The 22,663-nt window shown below is 35.6% G+C and overlaps 1 protein-coding gene across 1 annotated transcript; it reads left to right on the top strand.

The window, feature by feature from the left end:
* The first annotated feature begins 17,489 nt into the window (after nucleotides 1-17,489).
* On the top strand, nucleotides 17,490-21,024 carry LOC138318889 (E3 ubiquitin-protein ligase NRDP1-like). The gene has a single exon (XM_069261692.1). It carries the CDS (start codon nucleotides 18,835-18,837, stop codon nucleotides 19,870-19,872), a length of 1,038 nt encoding a protein of 345 aa, XP_069117793.1. The 5' UTR covers nucleotides 17,490-18,834; the 3' UTR covers nucleotides 19,873-21,024.
* The last annotated feature ends 1,639 nt before the right edge of the window (nucleotides 21,025-22,663 follow it).

The raw sequence follows: 22,663 nt of genomic DNA, 5'->3' as shown, positions 1-22,663 counted from the left end.
TATAAGCATGCTTTTAAATAGCAATTGCAATATCATGTTTCTAAATGTAATGCATCAACTTTGGATCTAGTTTTAGATTTGTCATTTGTTACTTTACCATTTTCATGAAAATATCATCTACAAATGTTCAATATATTGCTTAAGATTTATCTATCTTGTGGCGATTGAAAACTAGTACTGTCATGATGTACGTTTGATGTTTGTTTTATATATGCTATATATAATTCAATTCGGTGCTTAATAATTGATTTGATATCAATTAACTGAATTTTTAATCTGAATCTCATAACCGGTGAATTATAAAAGCCTGCATGTCTTCCGATGCAATCTGGTTAAATTAATATTCTTATCCCCACTCTGTTTCATAGTCTATGAGACGAAGTGAAAATAAGGACATCAAAAAATTATGCACTTGAACATGTATTTTAAGGGTCCACTACTTTTCCGAAATGATTTCTATTTTTTTAAAAGAGGAATGTAAAACGAGATTGATAATTTAGTAGACTCCCAAAAGTTGTTAACGTACCGTTAATACTACACTTATCAATCACCTTCTAAACAATTAAATTAGTATGAATTATTATTGATTTTTTTAACTCGGGTCGTCTTATGTTTCCCGCCGTCGTCCTAATAACCCAAGATAATTGACTTTAATACTGTGCAGTTGTAATATATTTAAATGAAAACAGTATATGTATTTGTATTAAGGATGGTGTGATGTGTGGAAACTGACATGTTTATACATATCAAAGTTAGATTTGTCCGTTAAACCTGTATTATGTATGATTACAGTGATTTTTTTAAAAACTTTATCTAAAGAGGATACCATGCTTAGCCATAGGCTTATCTAGCGCAAGATCCTCTAAGGCTAGTAAAACATTTTATGGTTAGTAAAAATACATGTTATATATAAATACCATATATCACAGACGGTAATAATTATATGTAGTAACATCAGTCCATCGCGGACAGCAAAATATTATCATTAAGATAATTCTTTCATAAAACAATGATACAAAATTAGTAAAATTTTAGCTACGTGAAATTACTACACAATATATATATCACAGTCACATTTTATTAAAATCATCACAGAATGCACAATACGCATATATGCTAACATAGCAAAGAGAATTGTGAATACAGTGGGCGTCCATAGATAGATATTTGACGTTATGTTTCAATAGACCGAAAGGACATTATTTTGCGTAAAACATATTGTTTAAATAAAATTCCAAAAGGACCATAAACCTGAATAAAAACTCCAATTATGGCCTTCACAAAACCAACTATAAGTAATATTCAGTGCGAAAAAGTCAGTCCTTAAATCTCCAGGTTCCAGGCACAACATGATATGTGTTAGTTTCATTTAAATTTACCGGATTTATCAGAATAATCCCCATAGTATGGTATTGCGTGTTCCCGCATCATCTTACAACTTTTAGCATTATCAGTGGTCGGAGATAACAGATACGCACACTTCAGTTAAAATGCAAGCAAACGCAGAACAACTAAATTTCACTCCATCCACAGGAATATATCAGAAATAATTATTTGGCCATGACACAGAGCTACGTTATTGGAGCTAGTGTTATTTTTTCTAACCGTTTTTCTAAGCATTTCCTGTTGACAGATCTCATTTTCGTAAATGAGTTGTGCATCCGCTTCACAGGAGAAAAAAAAAAGTTTTTTTTTTACTCAAGGTGTAGGACAAATATGGTTGCCCGTTGTCAATATGTTTCAATGAGATCAAGTCAAGGGTCCACATATAGTATTCGTCACTGCTATTTTTGTCCTACATATTTCACATATTTTTACATTTTTTCCTTTGGATTTTTCGTGTCACTTCTTTGCCGCCGTAGTACGGTATTTTCCTGATCTGAACTATTGATATATTTTAAGCAGCTTTGGTATACTTGTACAAAATTGTCTACTCTTTCAGGTCATAATGTTTGCATAATTTAACGATAATTCATTTTCAATGTATTATTAATTTTGTGCACCGCTTACACTAGTCTGCTAAGCTGCCTATATTATAAGCTTTTTTAAGTATTTGTTTGCCTAATATATTAAATATGCTCCACCGCCGACAGAGCATAAATGATATTCATCATTTGAACAATAATTGGTGTTTAATCGTGTATTTATATATATCATTAACACAAAAAAATAATATAAAATAATTTACTTCGTCTTTGGTGCATGCGCAATCAGTACTTCATTCCATATAGGATATAGTGGCACGGAATTTTTTCGGGATGCATTTAATTATTTTTTATATTTTAAACCTGAAGTAAAATTAGAAGCTCAAACTTTTCAGTGGTGGTAATGGTCTCAAGTTATTAACTTTTGTAGCTGAAGAAAAATACTAAATCGTCTGCTCCTGTTTTTAATAGTGAAAAAAATACCATTTGTCAGCGGTGGAGCATCTTTAAGCAAAAATAATTAATTTTTATTTGTTTTCATACTAAATCCAACTTTCTGATTGGCAGATACTTTTCCTTCATAGACTATGAAGAAAAAAATCCGAGAATGGCGCGAAAACCCGACGTTATCATGACGTCACAATAGAGACGTCGATGTTGCGTATTGATTTTGAAAAAAATAATCCATTGGAAAGTCTATTGAATCATACGTTTAAACGTGTTTTATGTTATCAAGTATTCTGAAAAATTGATTATAAGCATTGAGGTAACTATTTTTAACCCCAACGGGTTATGAAATAAATTTTGTTTGCAAACTTTTGTGAGAATCCGCTACGCGGATTCACACAGTTTGCAAACAAAATTCCTTTCATACCCCAATGAAGTTAAAATATAGTGACATCAATGCTTAAATAAATAAAAATGAAAATAAAAAGGCTAATAATATAGCCAGGTTTAGCGGACTACGCTTACACAATATGAAGATATTTACTCTTTCTCATACAATAGGCAAACATGTTTTCGCCATCATCATGACATAAAAATGGTTAATATCGACATGTTGATGTTGAAATTGTTTTTGTGGATCTTCATTTCTTTAGCTATGTCCGGCAAGTTGATTTATGCGCCATACGTGATATTCCATTACTAGATCAACACTAAAAGACTTTCATTAATTCCTCAGGCAAAGTTTGGTAAAATCCAATAAAACGATAGTTGTTCATAGATGTACCTAACCAGTTCGTGACAAGCCCTGAGTGGTTCAATGCATGTATACCAGTAAGGTTAAAATTAAGAAGCAATGAATATCAACTGGTACTATTTTGAAGGTGGTGGAGGAAAAAAACTGTCTCTTGTAAAAAAAAAAAAAAAAAAAAAATAGCACGGTGTTTATCTATAGTATTGTGAATGACAAGTAAATATCATATGTGATACCGGAATAGCTGTTTTTGGCGAGAGGCTGATTTCACCATGCACATATTTTCAATTACGTTTATAAATGCAAATGTGTAAAGAACAATTATCATCTTTATAGATAACCCGGTATCTTGCACATATTTTTGGGGTGAAAGTTTCCAGGATTTACATACTATCCCTGAATTATTATATATATAATCATGAGGTGGTTTCAAACATTCTTTTAAGCTTCCTCCCCAATTAACTTATATTTATATTTTTTAAATTGCTTTTAATAAACTATTTACAGTAATATATATACACACTATCCCTGAATTATTATATATAGATAGCCGATTCACGAATGGTTTTACACGATTCTATCAAGCTGGGACGTAATACCAAATGTCGAATTTATTTTACTATTGGATTTTAATATATATTAAAAAGACAAAATATACAAAGTCATATCAGAGTAAAATTTAGCAAAATTGGTAGTTGTATATTATGTATCATAAAATCTTGTTTACGGTTAAATGCAGCCAGATAACAGTTTATCTAACACAAATATTCAAGTACATGTTGTGCTAACCCGAGATACTCTGGCCCTGACACCAGACTTAGACATTATGACAGATAGATGTCTGGTTTAGGAACCAGACCTCTATCTGTCATAATGTCTAAGTCTGGTGTCAGGGCCAAAGTATCTCGGGCTAATGTTGTGCTTGTTGATTGAACAATAAAAATTAAGAATCACAATGACTTATCAGTTATTTTAGATAGCGAACATATTGTAACTATTTACAATAGTGACAATTCTAAAATCTTCTAAACCTACGCGGATTCACACAGTTTGCAAACAAAATTCCTTTCATACCCCAATGAAGTTAAAATATAGTGACATCAATGCTTAAATAAATAAAAATGAAAATAAAAAGGCTAATAATATAGCCAGGTTTAGCGGACTACGCTTACACAATATGAATATATTTACTCTTTCTCATACAATAGGCAAACATGTTTTCGCCATCATCATGACATAAAAATGGTTAATATCGACATGTTGATGTTGAAATTGTTTTTGTGGATCTTCATTTCTTTAGCTATGTCCGGCAAGTTGATTTATAAGCCATACGTGATATTCCATTACTAGATCAACACTAAAAGACTTTCATTAATTCCTCAGACAAAGTTTGGTAAAATCCAATAAAACGATAATTGTTCATAGATGTAGGTTCAATGCATGTATACCAGTAAGGTTAAAATTCAGAAGCAATGAATATCAACTGGGTACTATTTTGAAGGTGGTGGACGAAAAAAACTGTCTCTTGTAAAAAAAAAACAAAATCGCACGGTGTTTATTTATAGTATTGTGAATGACAAGTATATATCATATGTGATACCGGAATAGCTGTTTTTGGTGAGAGGCTGATTTCACTATGCACATATTTTCAATTACGTTTATAAATGCAAATGTGTAAAGAACAATTATCATCTTTATAGATAACCCGGTATCTTGCACATATTTTTGGAGTGAAAGTTTCCAGGATTTACAGACTATCCCTAAATTATTATATATATAATCATGAGGTGGTTTCAAATCTGCTTAACTAAAGATAGCAGAGTCACGAATGGTTTAACACGATTCTATCAAATTTATTTTACTAAAACATTCTTTTAAGCTTCCTCCCCAATTAACTTATATTTATATTTTTTAAATTGCTTTTAATAAACTATTTACAATAACATATATACACACTATCCCTGACTTATCATATATAGATAGCCGATTCACGAATGTTTTTACACGATTCTATCAAGCCGAGACGTAATACCAAATGTCGAATTTATTTTACTATTGGATTTTAATATATATTGATAAAGACAAAATATACAAAGTCATATCAGAGTAAAATTTAGCAAAATTGGTAGTTGTATATTATGTATCGTAAAATCTTGTTTACGGTTAAATGCAGCCAGATAACAGTTTATCTAACACAGATATTCAAGTACATGTTGTGCTAACCCGAGATACTCTGGCCCTGACACCAGACTTAGACATTATGACAGATAGATGTCTGGTTTAGGAAGTCTAAGTCTGGTGTCAGGGCCAGAGTATCTCGGGCTAATGTTGTGCTTGTTGATTGAACAATAAAAATTAAGAATCACAATGACTTATCAGTTATTGTAGATAGCGAACATATTGTAACTATTTACAATAGTGACAATTCTAAAATCTTCTAAATCTTCTGTAATTAAAATTCTTATTCGCTTCCAAACAAATGCTACAAAAGTAAAAGTTTAATGTGTTTCAGACCAGAAAATACTACATATTTTAGTATGAAATTGACACTCCCTAGCAGATACTTGAATGGAAGATACAGTACGTGCAAACCGGCGGAAAGCTTATGTACATGAAGTTAGAAAAAAATAAGTTTTGAATGTAAAGAAATTTGATAGTTGCAAGGTTCCTTTAATCAAGACAATTTTCCCAAGGCGTTAGTACAGAGTTTAAATCTAAAAGGAAGGTGTTGTCTCCCTTTACATAGACCTACCACTTCTTTGTTATTTATTATAAACAGATCCCGTAATGAACTTGGTGCACGCTAATGGATAAGCTACAACATAAATCAGTCAATTTAAAGATATTGTTTCTTTCTCCAGGACAAGAGAAATTGGGAACACAATATGGTAATAATTATGGTCAACTTCATCATCTCTTTCATTGTTCCCCGAGTATTCGTAGCCTTTATCATTCATTGCAGTTGGACCACGGGTTTACGACGCGCAAAATTATTTTTTTTAAATACAGTATTCTTAGTAATTTTTTTTTCGCGCGTCGTAAACCTGTGGTTTGACACAGGAACGATCTACCAATAACAAAATGCGATGGTGCTTGTCATCTAAATGCAAACACAAGAATAGAGGGAACCTCTATAGCGATCACTGCACTAACTAGAGCATACTACATATATATAAACTAGGTTTTCTACACAGTTTACACGATATAGAATCATAAACGAATGAATACTTAAAAATTTCCATTAGATTCCATATACATTTGTGAGATTTTCATGCTCAGTTCTAATATTGGGTTGATTCCTTCATTACTCTGTATTGTATCATACATTATTATTCATTTCTTATACAATTCGTCTTTATGTTGCAACAACAACAAAAAAATAGAAATCTGCTAAAAATGTGTTTACAAAGCGTTTCCATCATTATTCCATATTGATCCCATTTTTGACAATTTTCAGAGGAGATGGACGAAATTTGAAACTGTCTACTATTATCCATGTAATTAATCAAAGATTTTTTACCAGAAACTGTATATGCTTTAGTCAGTGTTATTATACCGTCATATCTATGCCTTACCTTTTCAATAACCCATTCCGTGACCATGTGTAATTACAGCCCAAACCGGACCGTTAACTACACATCTGTTGCAGTCTTTGATGCATTTTCCCAATAAGCAACAACCCTTTATGACTAGAAATCAATATGTGAAGACACCGATCATAGTAATGCTTGATACAGTCTTTATAACCGAAATCAAAGGAAGGTCAGAGGTCAGATTATCATAAGTCACGACATGTTTTCACGTTCTCTCGTGAGGGAAGGGATAAATTGGGGCCCTAGGGGAGATAACTCATTTAGTGTGTCTGGAAAGGAACTACTGCTCATTTTCCTCAATCTCTCATCACAATGAGAGGCTCCGTCTGTCGGGTCATCAATAAACAATGAACTAATGACTCAGAATTCGGAGGGGAGACGAAAGGCGGAAGTTAGAAGGTCTTAAAACCATCATATAGCTCTCAAAAAGTAATCTATAGTGAAAATTGTCAAATAAAGGAGCGTTTAGAAAAACGGTACATTATAAAATCCAAAAATATAAATTCTTACAACACCCCATCATATAATAAGGCCATGACCATTCTTACAAACCCCATCCAATAACAATTTCATGATCATTCTTACAAACCCCATCCAACAACAAGTTCATGATCATTCTTACAAACCCCATCCAATAACAAGTTCATGATCATTCTTACAAACCCCATCCAACAACAAGTTCATGATCATTCTTACAAACCCCATCCAATAACAAGTTCATGATCATTCTTACAAACCCCATCCAATAACAAGTTCATGACCACTCTTACAAACCCCATCCAATAACAAGTTCATGATCATTCTTACAAACCCCATCCAATAACAAGTTCATGACCACTCTTACAAACCCCATCCAATAACAAGTTCATGATCATTCTTACAAACCCCATCCCATTACAAGTTCATGACCATTCTTACAAACCCCATCCAATAACAAGTTCATGATCATTCTTACAAACCCCATCCCATTACAAGTTCATGACCATTCTTACAAACGCCATCCAACAACAAGTTCATTACCATTAATTCAAACGCCATCCAACAATAAGTTCATGACCATTCTTACAAACCCCATCCCATTACAAATTCATGATCATTCTTACAAACCCCATCCAACAAAAAGTTCATGATCATTCTTACAAACCCCATCCAATAACAAGTGCATGATCATTCTTACAAACCCCATCCCATAACAAGTTCATGATCATTCTTACCAACCCCATCCCATTATAAGTTCATGGTCATTCTTACAAACCCCATCCAATAACAAGTTCGTGATCATTCTTACAAACCCCATCCCATTACAAGTTCATGACCATTCTTACAAACCCCATCCCATTACAAGTTCATGGCCATTCTTACAAACCCCATCCAATAACAAGTTCATGATCATTCTTACAAACCCCATCCCATTACAAGTTCATGGCCATTCTTACAAACCCCATCCAATAACAAGTTCATGATCATTCTTACAAACCCCATCCCATTACAAGTCCATGACCATTCTTACAAACCCCATCCAATAACAAGTTCATGACCATTCTTACAAACCCCATCCAATAACAAGTTCATGACCATTCTTACAAACCCCATCCCATTACAAGTTCATGTTCATTCTTACAAACCCCATCCCATTACAAGTTCATGGTCATTCTTACAAACCCCATCCCATTACAAGTTCATGGTCATTCTTACAAACCCCATCCCATTACAAGTTCATGGTCATTCTTACAAACCCCATCCAATAACAAGTTCATGATCATTCTTACAAACCCCATCCCATTACAAATTCATGATCATTCTTACAAGCCCCATCCAATAACAAGTTCGTGATCATTCTTACAAACCCCATCCAATAACAAGTTCATTATCATTCTTACAAACCCCATCCCATTACAAATTCATGATCACTCTTACAAACTCCATCCCATAACAAGTTCATGGTAATTCTTACAAACCCCATCCCAATACAAGTTCATGGTCATTCTTACAAACCCCATCCCATTACAAGTTCATGATCATTCTTACAAACCCCATCCCATTACAAGTTCATGGTCATTCTTACAAACCCCATCCAATAACAAGTTCGTGATCATTCTTACAAACCCCATCCCATTACAAGTTCATGGCCATTCTTACAAACCCCATCCCATTACAAGTTCATGACCATTCTTACAAACCCCATCCCATTACAAATTTATGACCATTCTTACAAACCCCATCCAATAACAAGTTCATGATCATTCTTACAAACCCCATCTCATTACAAGTTCATGACCATTCTTACAAACCCCATCCCATTACAAGTTCATGATCATTCTTACAAACCCCATCCCATTACAAGTTCATGGTCATTCTTACAAACCCCATCCAATAACAAGTTCGTGATCATTCTTACAAACCCCTCCCAATAACAAGTTCATTATCATTCTTACAAACCCCATCCCATTACAAATTCATGATCATTCTTACAAACTCCATCCCATAACAAGTTCATGGTAATTCTTACAAACCCCATCCCATTACAAGTTCATGGTCATTCTTACAAACCCCATCCCATTACAAGTTCATGATCATTCTTACAAACCCCATCCCATTACAAGTTCATGGTCATTCTTACAAACCCCATCCAATAACAAGTTCGTGATCATTCTTACAAACCCCATCCCATTACAAGTTCGTGATCATTCTTACAAACCCCATCCAATAACAAGTTCATTATCATTCTTACAAACCCCATCCCATTACAAATTCATGATCATTCTTACAAACCCCATCCAATAACAAGTTCATTATCATTCTTGCAAACCCCATCCCATTACAAGTTCATGATCATTCTTACAAACTCCATCCCATAACAAGTTCATGGTAATTCTTACAAACCCCATCCCATTACAAGTTCATGGTCATTCTTACAAACCCCATCCCATTACAAGTTCATGATCATTCTTACAAACCCCATCCCATTACAAGTTCATGGTCATTCTTACAAACCCAACCCCATCCATTACAAGTTCAATTTTACAAACCCATCCATAACAAGTTCGTGATCCATTCTTACAAACCCCATCCCATTACAAGTTCGTGATCATTCTTACAAACCCCATCCAATAACAAGTTCATTATCATTCTTACAATCCCCATCCCATTACAAATTCATGATCATTCTTACAAACCCCATCCAATAACAAGTTCATGACCATTCTTACAAATCCCATCTCATTACAAGTTCATGACCATTCTTACAAACTCCATCCCATTACAAGTTCATGGTCATTCTTACAAACCCCATTCCATTACAAGTTCATGGTCATTCTTACAAACCCCATCCTATTACAAGTTCATGGTCATTCTTACAAACCCCATCCAATAACAAGTTCATGGCCATTCTTACAAACCCCATCCCATTACAAGTTCATGATCATTCTTACAAACCCCATCCCATTACAAGTTCATGGTCATTCTTACAAACCCCATCCAATAAGAAGTTCGTGATCATTCTTACAAACCCCTTCCAATAACAAGTTCATTATCATTCTTACAAACCCCATCCCATTACAAGTTCATGGCCATTCTTACAAACCCCATCCCATTACAAGTTCATGACCATTCTTACAAACCCCATCCCATTACAAATTTATGACCATTCTTACAAACCCCATCCAATAACAAGTTCATGATCATTCTTACAAACCCCATCTCATTACAAGTTCATGACCATTCTTACAAACCCCATCCCATTACAAGTTCATGATCATTCTTACAAACCCCATCCCATTACAAGTTCATGGTCATTCTTACAAACCCCATCCAATAACAAGTTCGTGATCATTCTTACAAACCCCATCCAATAACAAGTTCATTATCATTCTTACAAACCCCATCCCATTACAAATTCATGATCATTCTTACAAACCCCATCCAATAACAAGTTCATTATCATTCTTGCAAACCCCATCCCATTACAAATTCATGATCATTCTTACAAACTCCATCCCATAACAAGTTCATGGTAATTCTTACAAACCCCATCCCATTACAAGTTCATGGTCATTCTTACAAACCCCATCCCATTACAAGTTCATGATCATTCTTACAAACCCCATCCCATTACAAGTTCATGGTCATTCTTACAAACCCCATCCAATAACAAGTTCGTGATCATTCTTACAAACCCCATCCCATTACAAGTTTGTGATCATTCTTACAAACCCCATCCAATAACAAGTTCATTATCATTCTTACAATCCCCATCCCATTACAAATTCATGATCATTCTTACAAACCCCATCCAATAACAAGTTCATGACCATTCTTACAAACCCCATCTCATTACAAGTTCATGACCATTCTTACAAACTCCATCCCATTACAAGTTCATGGTCATTCTTACAAACCCCATTCCATTACAAGTTCATGGTCATTCTTACAAACCCCATCCTATTACAAGTTCATGGTCATTCTTACAAACCCCATCCAATAACAAGTTCATGGCCATTCTTACAAACCCCATCCCATTACAAGTTCATGATCATTCTTACAAACCCCATCCCATTACAATTTCATGGTCATTCTTACAAACCCCATCCAATAAGAAGTTCGTGATCATTCTTACAAACCCCTTCCAATAACAAGTTCATTATCATTCTTACAAACCCCATCCCATTACAAATTCATGATCATTCTTACAAACTCCATCCCAAAACAAGTTCATGGTAATTCTTACAAACCCCATCCCATTACAAGTTCATGGTCATTCTTACAAACCCCATCCCATTACAAGTTCATGGTCATTCTTACAAACCCCATCCAATAACAAGTTCGTGATCATTCTTACAAACCCCATCCCATTACAAGTTCATGGCCATTCTTACAAACCCCATCCCATTACAAGTTCATGACCATTCTTACAAACCCCATCCCATTACAAATTTATGACCATTCTTACAAACCCCATCCAATAACAAGTTCATGATCATTCTTACAAACCCCATCTCATTACAAGTTCATGACCATTCTTACAAACCCTATCCCATTACAAGTTCATGATCATTCTTACAAACCCCATCCCATTACAAGTTCATGGTCATTCTTACAAACCCCATCCAATAACAAGTTCGTGATCATTCTTACAAACCCCTTCCAATAACAAGTTCATTATCATTCTTACAAACCCCATCCCATTACAAATTCATGATCATTCTTACAAACTCCATCCCATAACAAGTTCATGATCATTCTTACAAGCCCCATCCAATAACAAGTTCGTGACCATTCTTACAAACGCCATCCAACAACAAGTTCATGACCATTAATTCAAACGCCATCCAACAATAAGTTCATGACCATTCTTACAAACCCCATCCCATTACAAGTTCATGGTCATTCTTACAAACCCCATCCCATTACAAGTTCATGATCATTCTTACAAACCCCATCCCATTACAAGTTCATGGTCATTCTTACAAACCCCATCCCATTACAAGTTCATGATCATTCTTACAAACCCCATCCCATTACAAGTTCATGGTCATTCTTACAAACCCCATCCAATAACAAGTTCATGATCATTCTTACAAACCCCATCCCAATACAAGTTCATGGTCATTCTTACAAACCCCATCCCATTACAAGTTCATGGTCATTCTTACAAACCCCATCCAATAACAAGTTCGTGATCATTCTTACAAACCCCATCCCATTACAAGTTCGTGATCATTCTTACAAACCCCATCCAATAACAAGTTCATTATCATTCTTACAAACCCCATCCCATTACAAATTCATGATCATTCTTACAAACCCCATCCAATAACAAGTTCATTATCATTCTTACAAACCCCATCCCATTACAAATTCATGATCATTCTTACAAACCCCATCCAATAACAAGTTCATGACCATTCTTACAAACCCCATCTCATTACAAGTTCATGACCATTCTTACAAACTCCATCCCATTACAAGTTCATGGTCATTCTTACAAACCCCATTCCATTACAAGTTCATGGTCATTCTTACAAACCCCATCCCATTACAAGTTCATGGTCATTCTTACAAACCTTTATCCCATTACTATGTATCAAAGGTATCAATCGAATGACTTTAATTATTTCTTTGTTTCATATGATATTCACTTTTTGTGCTTGCCATTGAGACCCTTAATTTGTATCATTTTACATAGAATTATATGCCAAGTCTCTATATACTGATGCTCCTGTTGCGTGGTGTCTGCTATGATTTGGCCAGGACCAGGTTGAAGAGAACTCGCTGTCCTTATTAATAGGCTGCCTATTATTGACTTAAGTTGGCAAATGGACAAAAGTTCTATCAAAATTGTGAAATCATATAAATACTTAATTAGAAGACGCAGTGGATCAGGTGTGATGGTGGGAAAACAGGAGGGAGCAATAGCGATGAAGAATGGCGGAGTCGAGGGAGGTAGGAAACTAGATGGAATGTCCACTACGTGGCATAGCCTGAGGTAACTCAAACATCTGTTGCGATAGGGATCCGTCGAAAGAAGTGTCAGAGAAATCAATAGCAATAGAAAACCAAACTAACCGTCGTTTGGTTTTAGTCTCGTGTTCTTACGCAATAAATTTTGAAATGAAGTTTGTTCAAGCATCTTATTTTATTTCAAAAAGTTTTAAAAGTGCAAGAGTTCCACTATGAAAAGGAGACACAACACGACTATAATGCAGCTTGCCTGAACATACACACACCATTCCAGGTACCGCAACACATTGAACACATAGGAGACCGTCCTTTAATTTACTCTGGCCGTTTAAATGATGTTAATCCACACCAAAATATCCGTGTTACGGTCACTTTATTTTCCCTTAAATAAAACGTAAATAGGATATGCTAGGAACTGCTAGCTGGTCAAATTAAACAAATAATTCGAATATACTTTAATAGATTCGAGAATCCAACATTTCTTCATAACCAAATTATCTTAATCTAAGTAATAAATTAGACAATTTGTTAAAACAATTAAGATTAAACATTTGTATAAATGGAAATATATCGATTAATCTAATAGCTTAATTGCACTATTGTTCACAAGATAGTAATCTGGTTATGTACGTAAACCATCACACCTAGAGCGTTCTCCCTATAAATATGTTATTATTGAAGCTCAAAAACAAAACTAAATCTCGAAAATAATCACGCCTCTTTCATCAGTAAGAAACATGCGAAAGGTTATCGGGCCTCTTTACGTATCGATTTCCGATAATCAAAATAGATAACAGTACAGCAACATATAGCTCTAGCCTGTATACCTATCTTAAAGCGATGTTGTATATGCCAAAAATATTCTTCATAATCGCCATAAAAATGCATGTACTGTGTTCTTTCAGTTCCGTTATATAAAACAATACCATTCTTCCTTCGATTGTTATACATCAATTTGTTTTGGATACTTTTCACGAATATTATCATCTTTTTGCATTTCAGGCTGATATATGTACGACATACTCTCTGTATTTATGTCACAGTACAGCGGATAGGTGCCACAAACACTAAATACAGAATGTAGAGGGTGTTAATATTGTCCCCTGACTGATCCCTGACATCTTTAATGAGATTAATCACTTTATAATATTGACATTAATTGACAGCCATCTGAGTATTATAGGCACCAAAGTGTGTAAACAAATATAGATAAAAACTCCTTGACAAATGTCTCTTATATTTGTTTCTTCTCACGTCCAGGTGAGAAACACCAGTCTATAGACAGGTAACCTAGCTGTATGATAGGTATGCCTTACTACATTTAGGGCTAGTATTCCCTACTAACATGTATTTTTACTTATCCATCAAAGAACTCGTTGTGTTATGTTACTCTAGAATTCGACCCGTAGGTCCACTTATACGTAAAGCTCTACCAACCTACCAATAACATCAAAGTTTCCTGTGGAGATCTAGATCTGTATACAGCAAACAAAAGTTTCTACTAAAATTAAGTGCATGAAACATGACATTAATCATCTGTAATCGATACTCCTTTTATGGGTGTAACACTAATCTACCTGACATAATCACCATTTGAAATATAAGGCTGCTCTGGGTTTTTTTTTCTTTAAATAATCTCGTAATGTTAGTTTATATAGACTTTCAGCGATAGCTGTGGATCTTGTTTGAGACTTGTAAATAGTAAAACGTCCCATTATCATCTTTATAAAACACACCAGTATCCAGGGTGTGTATGTGTATGTGCGTGTCTCCTTGCGATAGAGAGTAAGCAGGACAACGACTACCATTTCTTTAGACTCTATGAAACTGCAGACTATTTTAAACTATAGACTCTATGAAACTGGAGATTCTATGAAACTGTGGATTCTATGACACTGTAGACTATGACACTGTAGACTCTATAACACTGTAGACTATATGACACTTTATTCTATGACATTGTAGACTATGACACTGTAGACTATGACACTTACTATGACACTGTAGACTATGACACTGTAGACTATGACACTGTAGACTATGACACTGTGGACTATGACACTGTAGACTATGACACTAGACTCTATGACACTGTAGACTATTACACTGTATACTATGACACTGTATACTATTACACTGTATACTATTACACTGTATACTATGACACTGTATACTATGACACTGTAGACTTTGACACTGTAGACTCTATGACACTGTATACAATGACACTGTAGACTATGACACTGTATACTATGACACTGTAGACTATGTAGACTATGACATGTATACTATGTAGACTATGACACTGTAGACTATGACACTGTAGACTCTATGACACTGTAGACTAGGAAACAGTAGACTCTATGACACTGTAGACTAGGAAACAGTAGACTCTATGACACTGTAGACTATATGACAATGTAGACTCTATGAAACTGTGGACGCTATGAAACTATAGATACTTTGAAACATAACTCGACGCGAAACCCCAACTAAAAGTCAGATATATGGCACTAGAAATAATCATGACATTTAGAAAGAATAAGTCAATCACCTACTTAGCTGATTCGGGGGACCGCAAAAATCTATGTTTTTTTTATGTCTTCTACATATGTTAGATGGATATACCTGCAGAAATCACTTTGAAATTATTTATAACACTGTAGACCACAACTTGACATGATGGTCTGAGCGTTATGTACTCATGTCACTTCACTGTAGCTGTAAAATAATGATATTTGGTAGTACAGCCAAAATCATTTTCAGTTCTTATTTGTTACTTGCAATATCAAAACCTATGCATTGTAAGTATTATGATTCTCAAAATATCGGTAATATTTAGTGTTTAATAAGATATTAAAATTTCTCCTTGATACGTGAGTGTGAAAATACAAAATGTAACTTTGACTGTAACTCCAAATAAACAGGAGAATAATCATTCACTGATAAAACTATTATTGGAGCATTGCAACAATTTGATGAAATGATGCGATGAAAACACTATAACAACAGCATATGCTGGATGTCATTCCGATGGCGCATTGTGAGAACGATCGCTGCTTACATATTAATATTGTAAATGGTCTTTGATGAATGTATCTACTCAGATGTAGATCAGCATAAAATCGCCAGATGTTTTCTGATGCATGTTTACTGACGAAGAAATACCCGAGACATGTATCAATCATAAATTATGTCAACGAAAGGTAATAAAAAATTGATAAAGAGGTCATTTTCTCCTACAATGCACTGATGTCATAAGTTACACTCGAGCAACGTGTTAAGCAGAGTAGAAACAAACTAAGCAACTATGTGCCACAATACATGCAAGCTCATTCGCGTGAAATGCGTCAAAATATTATATGATTAAGCTATCAAAATGTTACCATCACGACCTATGTGGTTGTTATCAGATTAGGAGATTTCGTCTTTTGGCAATATGTTCTTGAAGGGTTAGACGCAATATTCAAAGACGAACAGCATATATGTGAACTAGGAGATATAATTCCGAGACGACTTCATCTCTTATGTGAATAAAGAAGCAATAGAAATAAATGTTGCTTTTTTTTCAGAATAATGCACTCTTTAATATCCACCGTTATCCAAATTAGATGTAAAGAATATCGCCTATACCTAAATCGTTGAAGTTGTTGGTCTCGCTGATACTTGTCGCTGTTTAGCCAAAATTGCCTCTTAGTCCAGATTGAAAGGAAAAAAATCAGAGCAGGTTCATCAACACACCAATTAATACATACAACTGTATACAACACATGACTTTAATAATAGATAAATTCAGGTTGTGTTAGTTCACTTGTTTTAGGCGTTCCTTTACCCCATTTTCAGATCACGTAAAGATTCTTTTTTTTTCAAATTAGGTAAAAATATTATTATTAGACATTATCGGTATAATGAATTTTTACGTATTATCCTTGTCACCTATTGAAGTGTCTAGCCTAGTTAAATACGAATATATCTTGTGTTTCCACTTTGCCATTCCTTTTCCTAAACGACAATCATTCGGCTTCCTTTGTTGGGATCCATTTCACCAATATTAGTTTGATTTAGTGACAATACACAACCAACTCTCGTTAAAACTTTAGTATCAAGTTCTCAAAGCATGTCGCCATGACCTGTGCGATCTTCGCCACAAAGGATCTGAAAATACGGCTTGAATTGAAATGAAAATATAGTTTCTGCTATTCAGCGCGTTCTGTATGTATAAAGTGTTAGTACTGTCTATTGTAAGAGGTTATGTATATGTACATTGTACCAAGTCTATTAGATGTAAATATCTGGCCGTTACAACACCACTTAAAACAGATACCAATGTAGGCAAACAAGTTTCTAAAGGACACCTGGACAATGGGTCTGTATAGTTGTCTTTTTCTGTGTGTAGCCATGACTGATCATCTCCATCGTGTGGGAACACTTGTGGCATGTACCGATCATACTTATGTATGTAAGCAGTGGACACTTACAATGACAGATGGGTGTATAGGGCTATAGGGTGCTGTACTGCGATATCAATTTTGATTATTGGAAATCGATATATAAAGAGGACCGAGAACCTATCGCAATGTTTCTAACTGAGGGAGAAGACAGAGAGACATACATTAAGTATGAGGTTCTACATTTTAACATCTGTCGGGACGATAATCCACCACGCCCCCTTATCACTTAGAACACTATGATAAAAGAGCGGGCGTTATAGGTACATACAATAATAAAACGCCGACCCTTCTAGCTCCTCCAATGACGGGCCACCCATCAATATCCCGGAGACTGTACCAATAGCTATGATAGTTAAGTGTGGGAGACTATAGACCTAACCTATAACTGCCATTCTGGACCTTTCTTCCATCAATTTCCCTACAGATAGCCGCAGTACACTCGTTATGATATTGATAGTTCACCCTACTAAAGGATAGGATCGCGCGACATAGCGTTCCTCCAGGTGATATCACGTCCGATGTGAGCCGGTTTATCCGTCTCTCTCCGATAGAGACAGGCAACATGCACGAAATGTGTATTGATTTCCATAAAAAGGTGAATGTATAATTATAGACTCTACAGGTAGCACACAGGTAACGGCCGGCTACGCTCCAATCACTCATTGTTACCTCGGCCAGGAATCTCAGTGACACGGGATACGGCAGACATTTAAATATATATCGGACGACCACTTTAAACGATGGCTAAATATTGAACAGATAGAACTAGTCGGACTGACAGGACAATCACGTCGGGCAGGTAAAACACAATCCTCTCATCTGGATTGAAATCTTTAAACTTCTGTGGTGTTTGGAATTATTTACAAATATATTTAAAACTTTAAGCACTTTGGAAAATTTGTTTCCGCTTCATCTGCGGTGTTCTGTGTATATTAAATTTGGAAGTGATTTACATTTATACAGTGCGTCGCCCTAAAGTAACACAAAATTGTTACACTTCATTTGAGGAGTTAAATATCCCAGTCAGCGGTGAAAACACTGGGACGAAGAACAAGGTCTAGACCACATACTAGACGAATGGGGACGGATTGCCGTTGTCCGACAAACTCTAACCAGGTACTGTCCCAGGACCACAAGTGTCTGTCAAGTGATTTACAGGGTGGTAAACTCTGAAATAGCCATCAAAGTCATCCATATACACGCTGACAATGGGATACAGTACACATCGCTTTATCACTACGGTCGACCCGAATCTAATCTGTGGGATTTGTGGATCCGTACTTGAAGATCCTGTTTTGACTCCTTGTGGACATAGTTTCTGTAGACTATGTCTTAATACCTGGCTCAGTAAACCGGACGTCCGGACGTGTCCGGAGTGTCGCAGTAAAGTAACGGAAAGCGACGCAAAGCCAGTTCTCTCACTTCGTAATCTTATAAACGGGTTCGATGTGACATGTGACAACAACGAACGGGGCTGTAAAGTGATCACAAAACTGGAGAAGTTGGCGTGTCATATCGAGACATGTGGATATGTACCCGTCAACTGTGCTGGATGTGGCACCAGTATTCACAGATACGAACTCGCCTCTCACCAGATGCGTTGCGAGGGAATTACTGCCGCCATCAAAGATGACGTAGATAATGACCGTTCTCTTGCCGCCTCTCGGCTTGGCAATATTCGACTCAGCGCAAGTATTACCTCAGCAGAAGTATCAAACCTTGTGTCACGTATTTCATTCCTGGAACAGCAGCTTAAAACATTCAAACGTGACCTTCAAATATCAGAATCAAAGAATCGTGTTCTTGAACGGGAGTACCGGAAGTCTAGAGAGGAATTGCAAGAAAAGCGAAACGAGCTTTTAGACGCGCAGTATGCGGACTTTGACCCCGATTACGACTATGGATACACTCCAGAGAGCATCGCTAAACTCTCCCTCCTCATCGCAAGATTCCTCCTCAAGAAGCCGTGCTACGCAGACAGCGATAGGATCTTCAGTGCTATCAAACGGTGCTACGAAAACTACGCACGTTGCGGCAATGAGTTCGAACATGATGTCCACATGTTAGTTGCTTCCGCTTTTGCCAGTAATTGGTTCGGAGAGGCCCAGCGTATTAACTTTCACTGCTGGTTACAGAGCATAGCTCGGTATAGACAAGCCACACAAAACTGTAAGTCTATTTCCTCTGCTATTCTCGACAGGAGGACTCCCCTTCAGGAACATTCTTCAACTCGGGGATCAGTTTAATAAGCAATGTGTAATTAGTTTAATAATTTATGGCGTATCACTCTTCCTTTTAATATGTTTATTTCCTAACACGAACTTGAATGTGTAATTGGTTACTGAGTCAACTTCACCTAACTGATATTGCACTGTGGTTCTGAAATGGCAATCGTGTTCGATTTCTGATTTAGTGGAATAATAATCCGGATGAGTGGATCAAGGGAGACATTGTACAACTATGTTAAATATAGATCTACATTTCATACCTATATTATAGTATGCGTTGCCATCGCAGATATTTATCAGAATAGGTGTCTCCGTGCCACAGGACAGTTTATAGAGTCAGTGATCCTTCTATACAGACTGCTGATTAGCTTTCCCTCGACTAATTACAGGTATATAAACAAGACGTGTTTGGCCGAGCGTGCTCTGTCGCCGCACCAACTATTTGTTTTTCGGTGACGAACATTGTGTTGATCACGGAGCTGTACCAAACTGCAATGCTCACGGAATAACGAGGCTATTTCTGGTGAACAATTCTAATCAACAATACATCTACGTACTGATTACTTTGAAACGTTCTTAAGAAAGTTTGGCAGAGGACTAGAGGCAACCGTACGATTCACCGTTTGTGTTCTGAGAGACAATGGAACCAACTGGTCGTGCTGCCTGTCACAGATGTATCCTCTTATGTACTAACAATGTATTCCTCCGATTTACTAGAATCATACCCTTATATACTCAGGTATTCCTAGTACCATTGCTATCATATTTCACTGTACGTCACTTTAAACCCCTAGGTTTCTTTTTCGATGTGACATAGATAGTGTTTAATGTATCCTTTTCTTAAATTATATCACACTAAACATACATCTGCTCACTGTGTACACCATTTGTACCCCGCCGTTTTTTATCAAAAGAGTATTAGGGCTATCAATAAGTACCATTTTTGGACTCCCGTTTATGCGTTTTTCTTGAGAAAAAAATAAAATAATTACATCGTATATGGAATCTAATATGATTGTCTGAAAAGCTCATTTGACATTAGTACAAAAATAAGGGTTTATAAAAGCGACAAAAAGATGGTGTTACCACATGTGTGCATGTCAATTTGTCTCTATGCCAACATTTCTGTGATTTTTATAAGTTTCTATTGAATAAATTTGTTTTTATTTACGCAGTGGCAAATTGTGATTGGTTACGACATATAAAACGCATGATATCATTGGCTTATAAAACGGAGGCCATAATACTGATGTCATCGTGAGGATGAAGTTGACCTGCTACTTTTTCAGATAAAAAGTAGCAAATAAAATTGATATGACACAACTGCGACTCTATATGATATGACATCATAACAGAAAGCATAACCACGTAACCACCGAGCGTTTATATATTAATACTCTTTTGAATCGTCTTATTTGTTACTTGGATTCAAGGTGGTGGATGCGTGTGTTAGTATTGAAACCAAGACACACAAAAATTCGTATTCGACAAAATTGCATAATTTGATCGATTCCTTTTACCTAAAAATGATATATGTAATATATTTTGTACATCGTGTCAGCTGTTTAAGTGTTTAAGAGATAGATAATATCAGTTTTAAAACTTGCCATATATAATTAACTTAAAGCCAGCATGTTTTTCTCGCTTTTATACATTTGTATATGCTACAGGAGCGATGAAAACATCACCTTTTAGAGAGACTTTTAGTTAGCAATAGAGTTTTTAAAGTTCTAATCGTCGATTCAATGAACTCGTTTATGCAATTATATATTTTGATGAAAGGATCTGCAATACTAAACTTTAAATATCCTGGTGTGTCCATGTTATCCGATATCACAAACTCGGTCCCAAATTATAGTATAGCTAATTATAATATAACTACGTGATGATCGCTGCAAGAAAAAAATCGACCCCCCTAATTATAACGAACATAATTTAGGCAGGTAGTCCTAATTTGATTTATACTGGAACTACCGGAAGGGTATATCACCATTTACAGTAACAAAGAAGTAAAATCAAATCTTCCATATGAATGCGTTATGGAAGATTTGGTCATGTCCTGTATATGAGCTGATAAAGATGTTATACTTCCAGTAGGCACTGGACAACAGGGCATTGGCAAGAATTCCGAATTCGTCCCAGTTTTTCGGACAATGCTTTCCATTAAATACGGAAGACAAAAAGACCATAAGTATATGATAACCCGTAAATATGTTTGTTGCAGAGAAGATTATTGTTGACAGAATAGCTTTTAAACAAATGTATTTTCGAAATTTTGTGACCATTTCATCAAGGATACTTTGGGTATTTCATGGATAATACAGATTATTAGCAAAATCATTTATGGACCAAATAATTATGTTTGTTACACTGGATTTTAGGAAGGATATTCCAGAATTCTATGGGTAATAGCAAAAGCAAGGACATGATCCCTAACGAGTACTGGTTTGTAGGGAATACATTTCCATTGAGAAGCACGTGTTTGTAGAAAGGAAAAGTTGGTATTGGGTGGTTACGATAATTAGCACAGGCTAGTAATCAAATGATATAAAATATCGACATTGAAAACTTCTAACGGGCAATAACGAGGTTAAACATGACGTAATGACCAGCAGTTTTTCGTCGTGCTATTCCTCTAACATTGTTGGATTTACACAGGCCAGTGGGCTAGAAGATAACTCCAGAATGCATTAACATCCAGAGATCGGTATAACATATTCGTTTCCGGTTGACCAATTCAACTATCAATCCTAGTTAACATGATATCAAGATAAATGTTGAAGTGATATTCAATGTAACAGGATTAGAT

This window comes from Argopecten irradians, chromosome 3 (assembly GCF_041381155.1).
Source record: "Argopecten irradians isolate NY chromosome 3, Ai_NY, whole genome shotgun sequence".
NCBI classification, from domain to species: domain Eukaryota; kingdom Metazoa; phylum Mollusca; class Bivalvia; order Pectinida; family Pectinidae; genus Argopecten; species Argopecten irradians.
This window is presented reverse-complemented; position numbering and strand designations above follow the sequence as displayed.

What these genes read in the sequence shown, in the direction of transcription:
- LOC138318889 (XM_069261692.1), top strand. Translation starts at nt 18,835, where the DNA reads ATGGGATACAGTACACATCGCTTTATCACTACGGTCGACCCGAATCTA.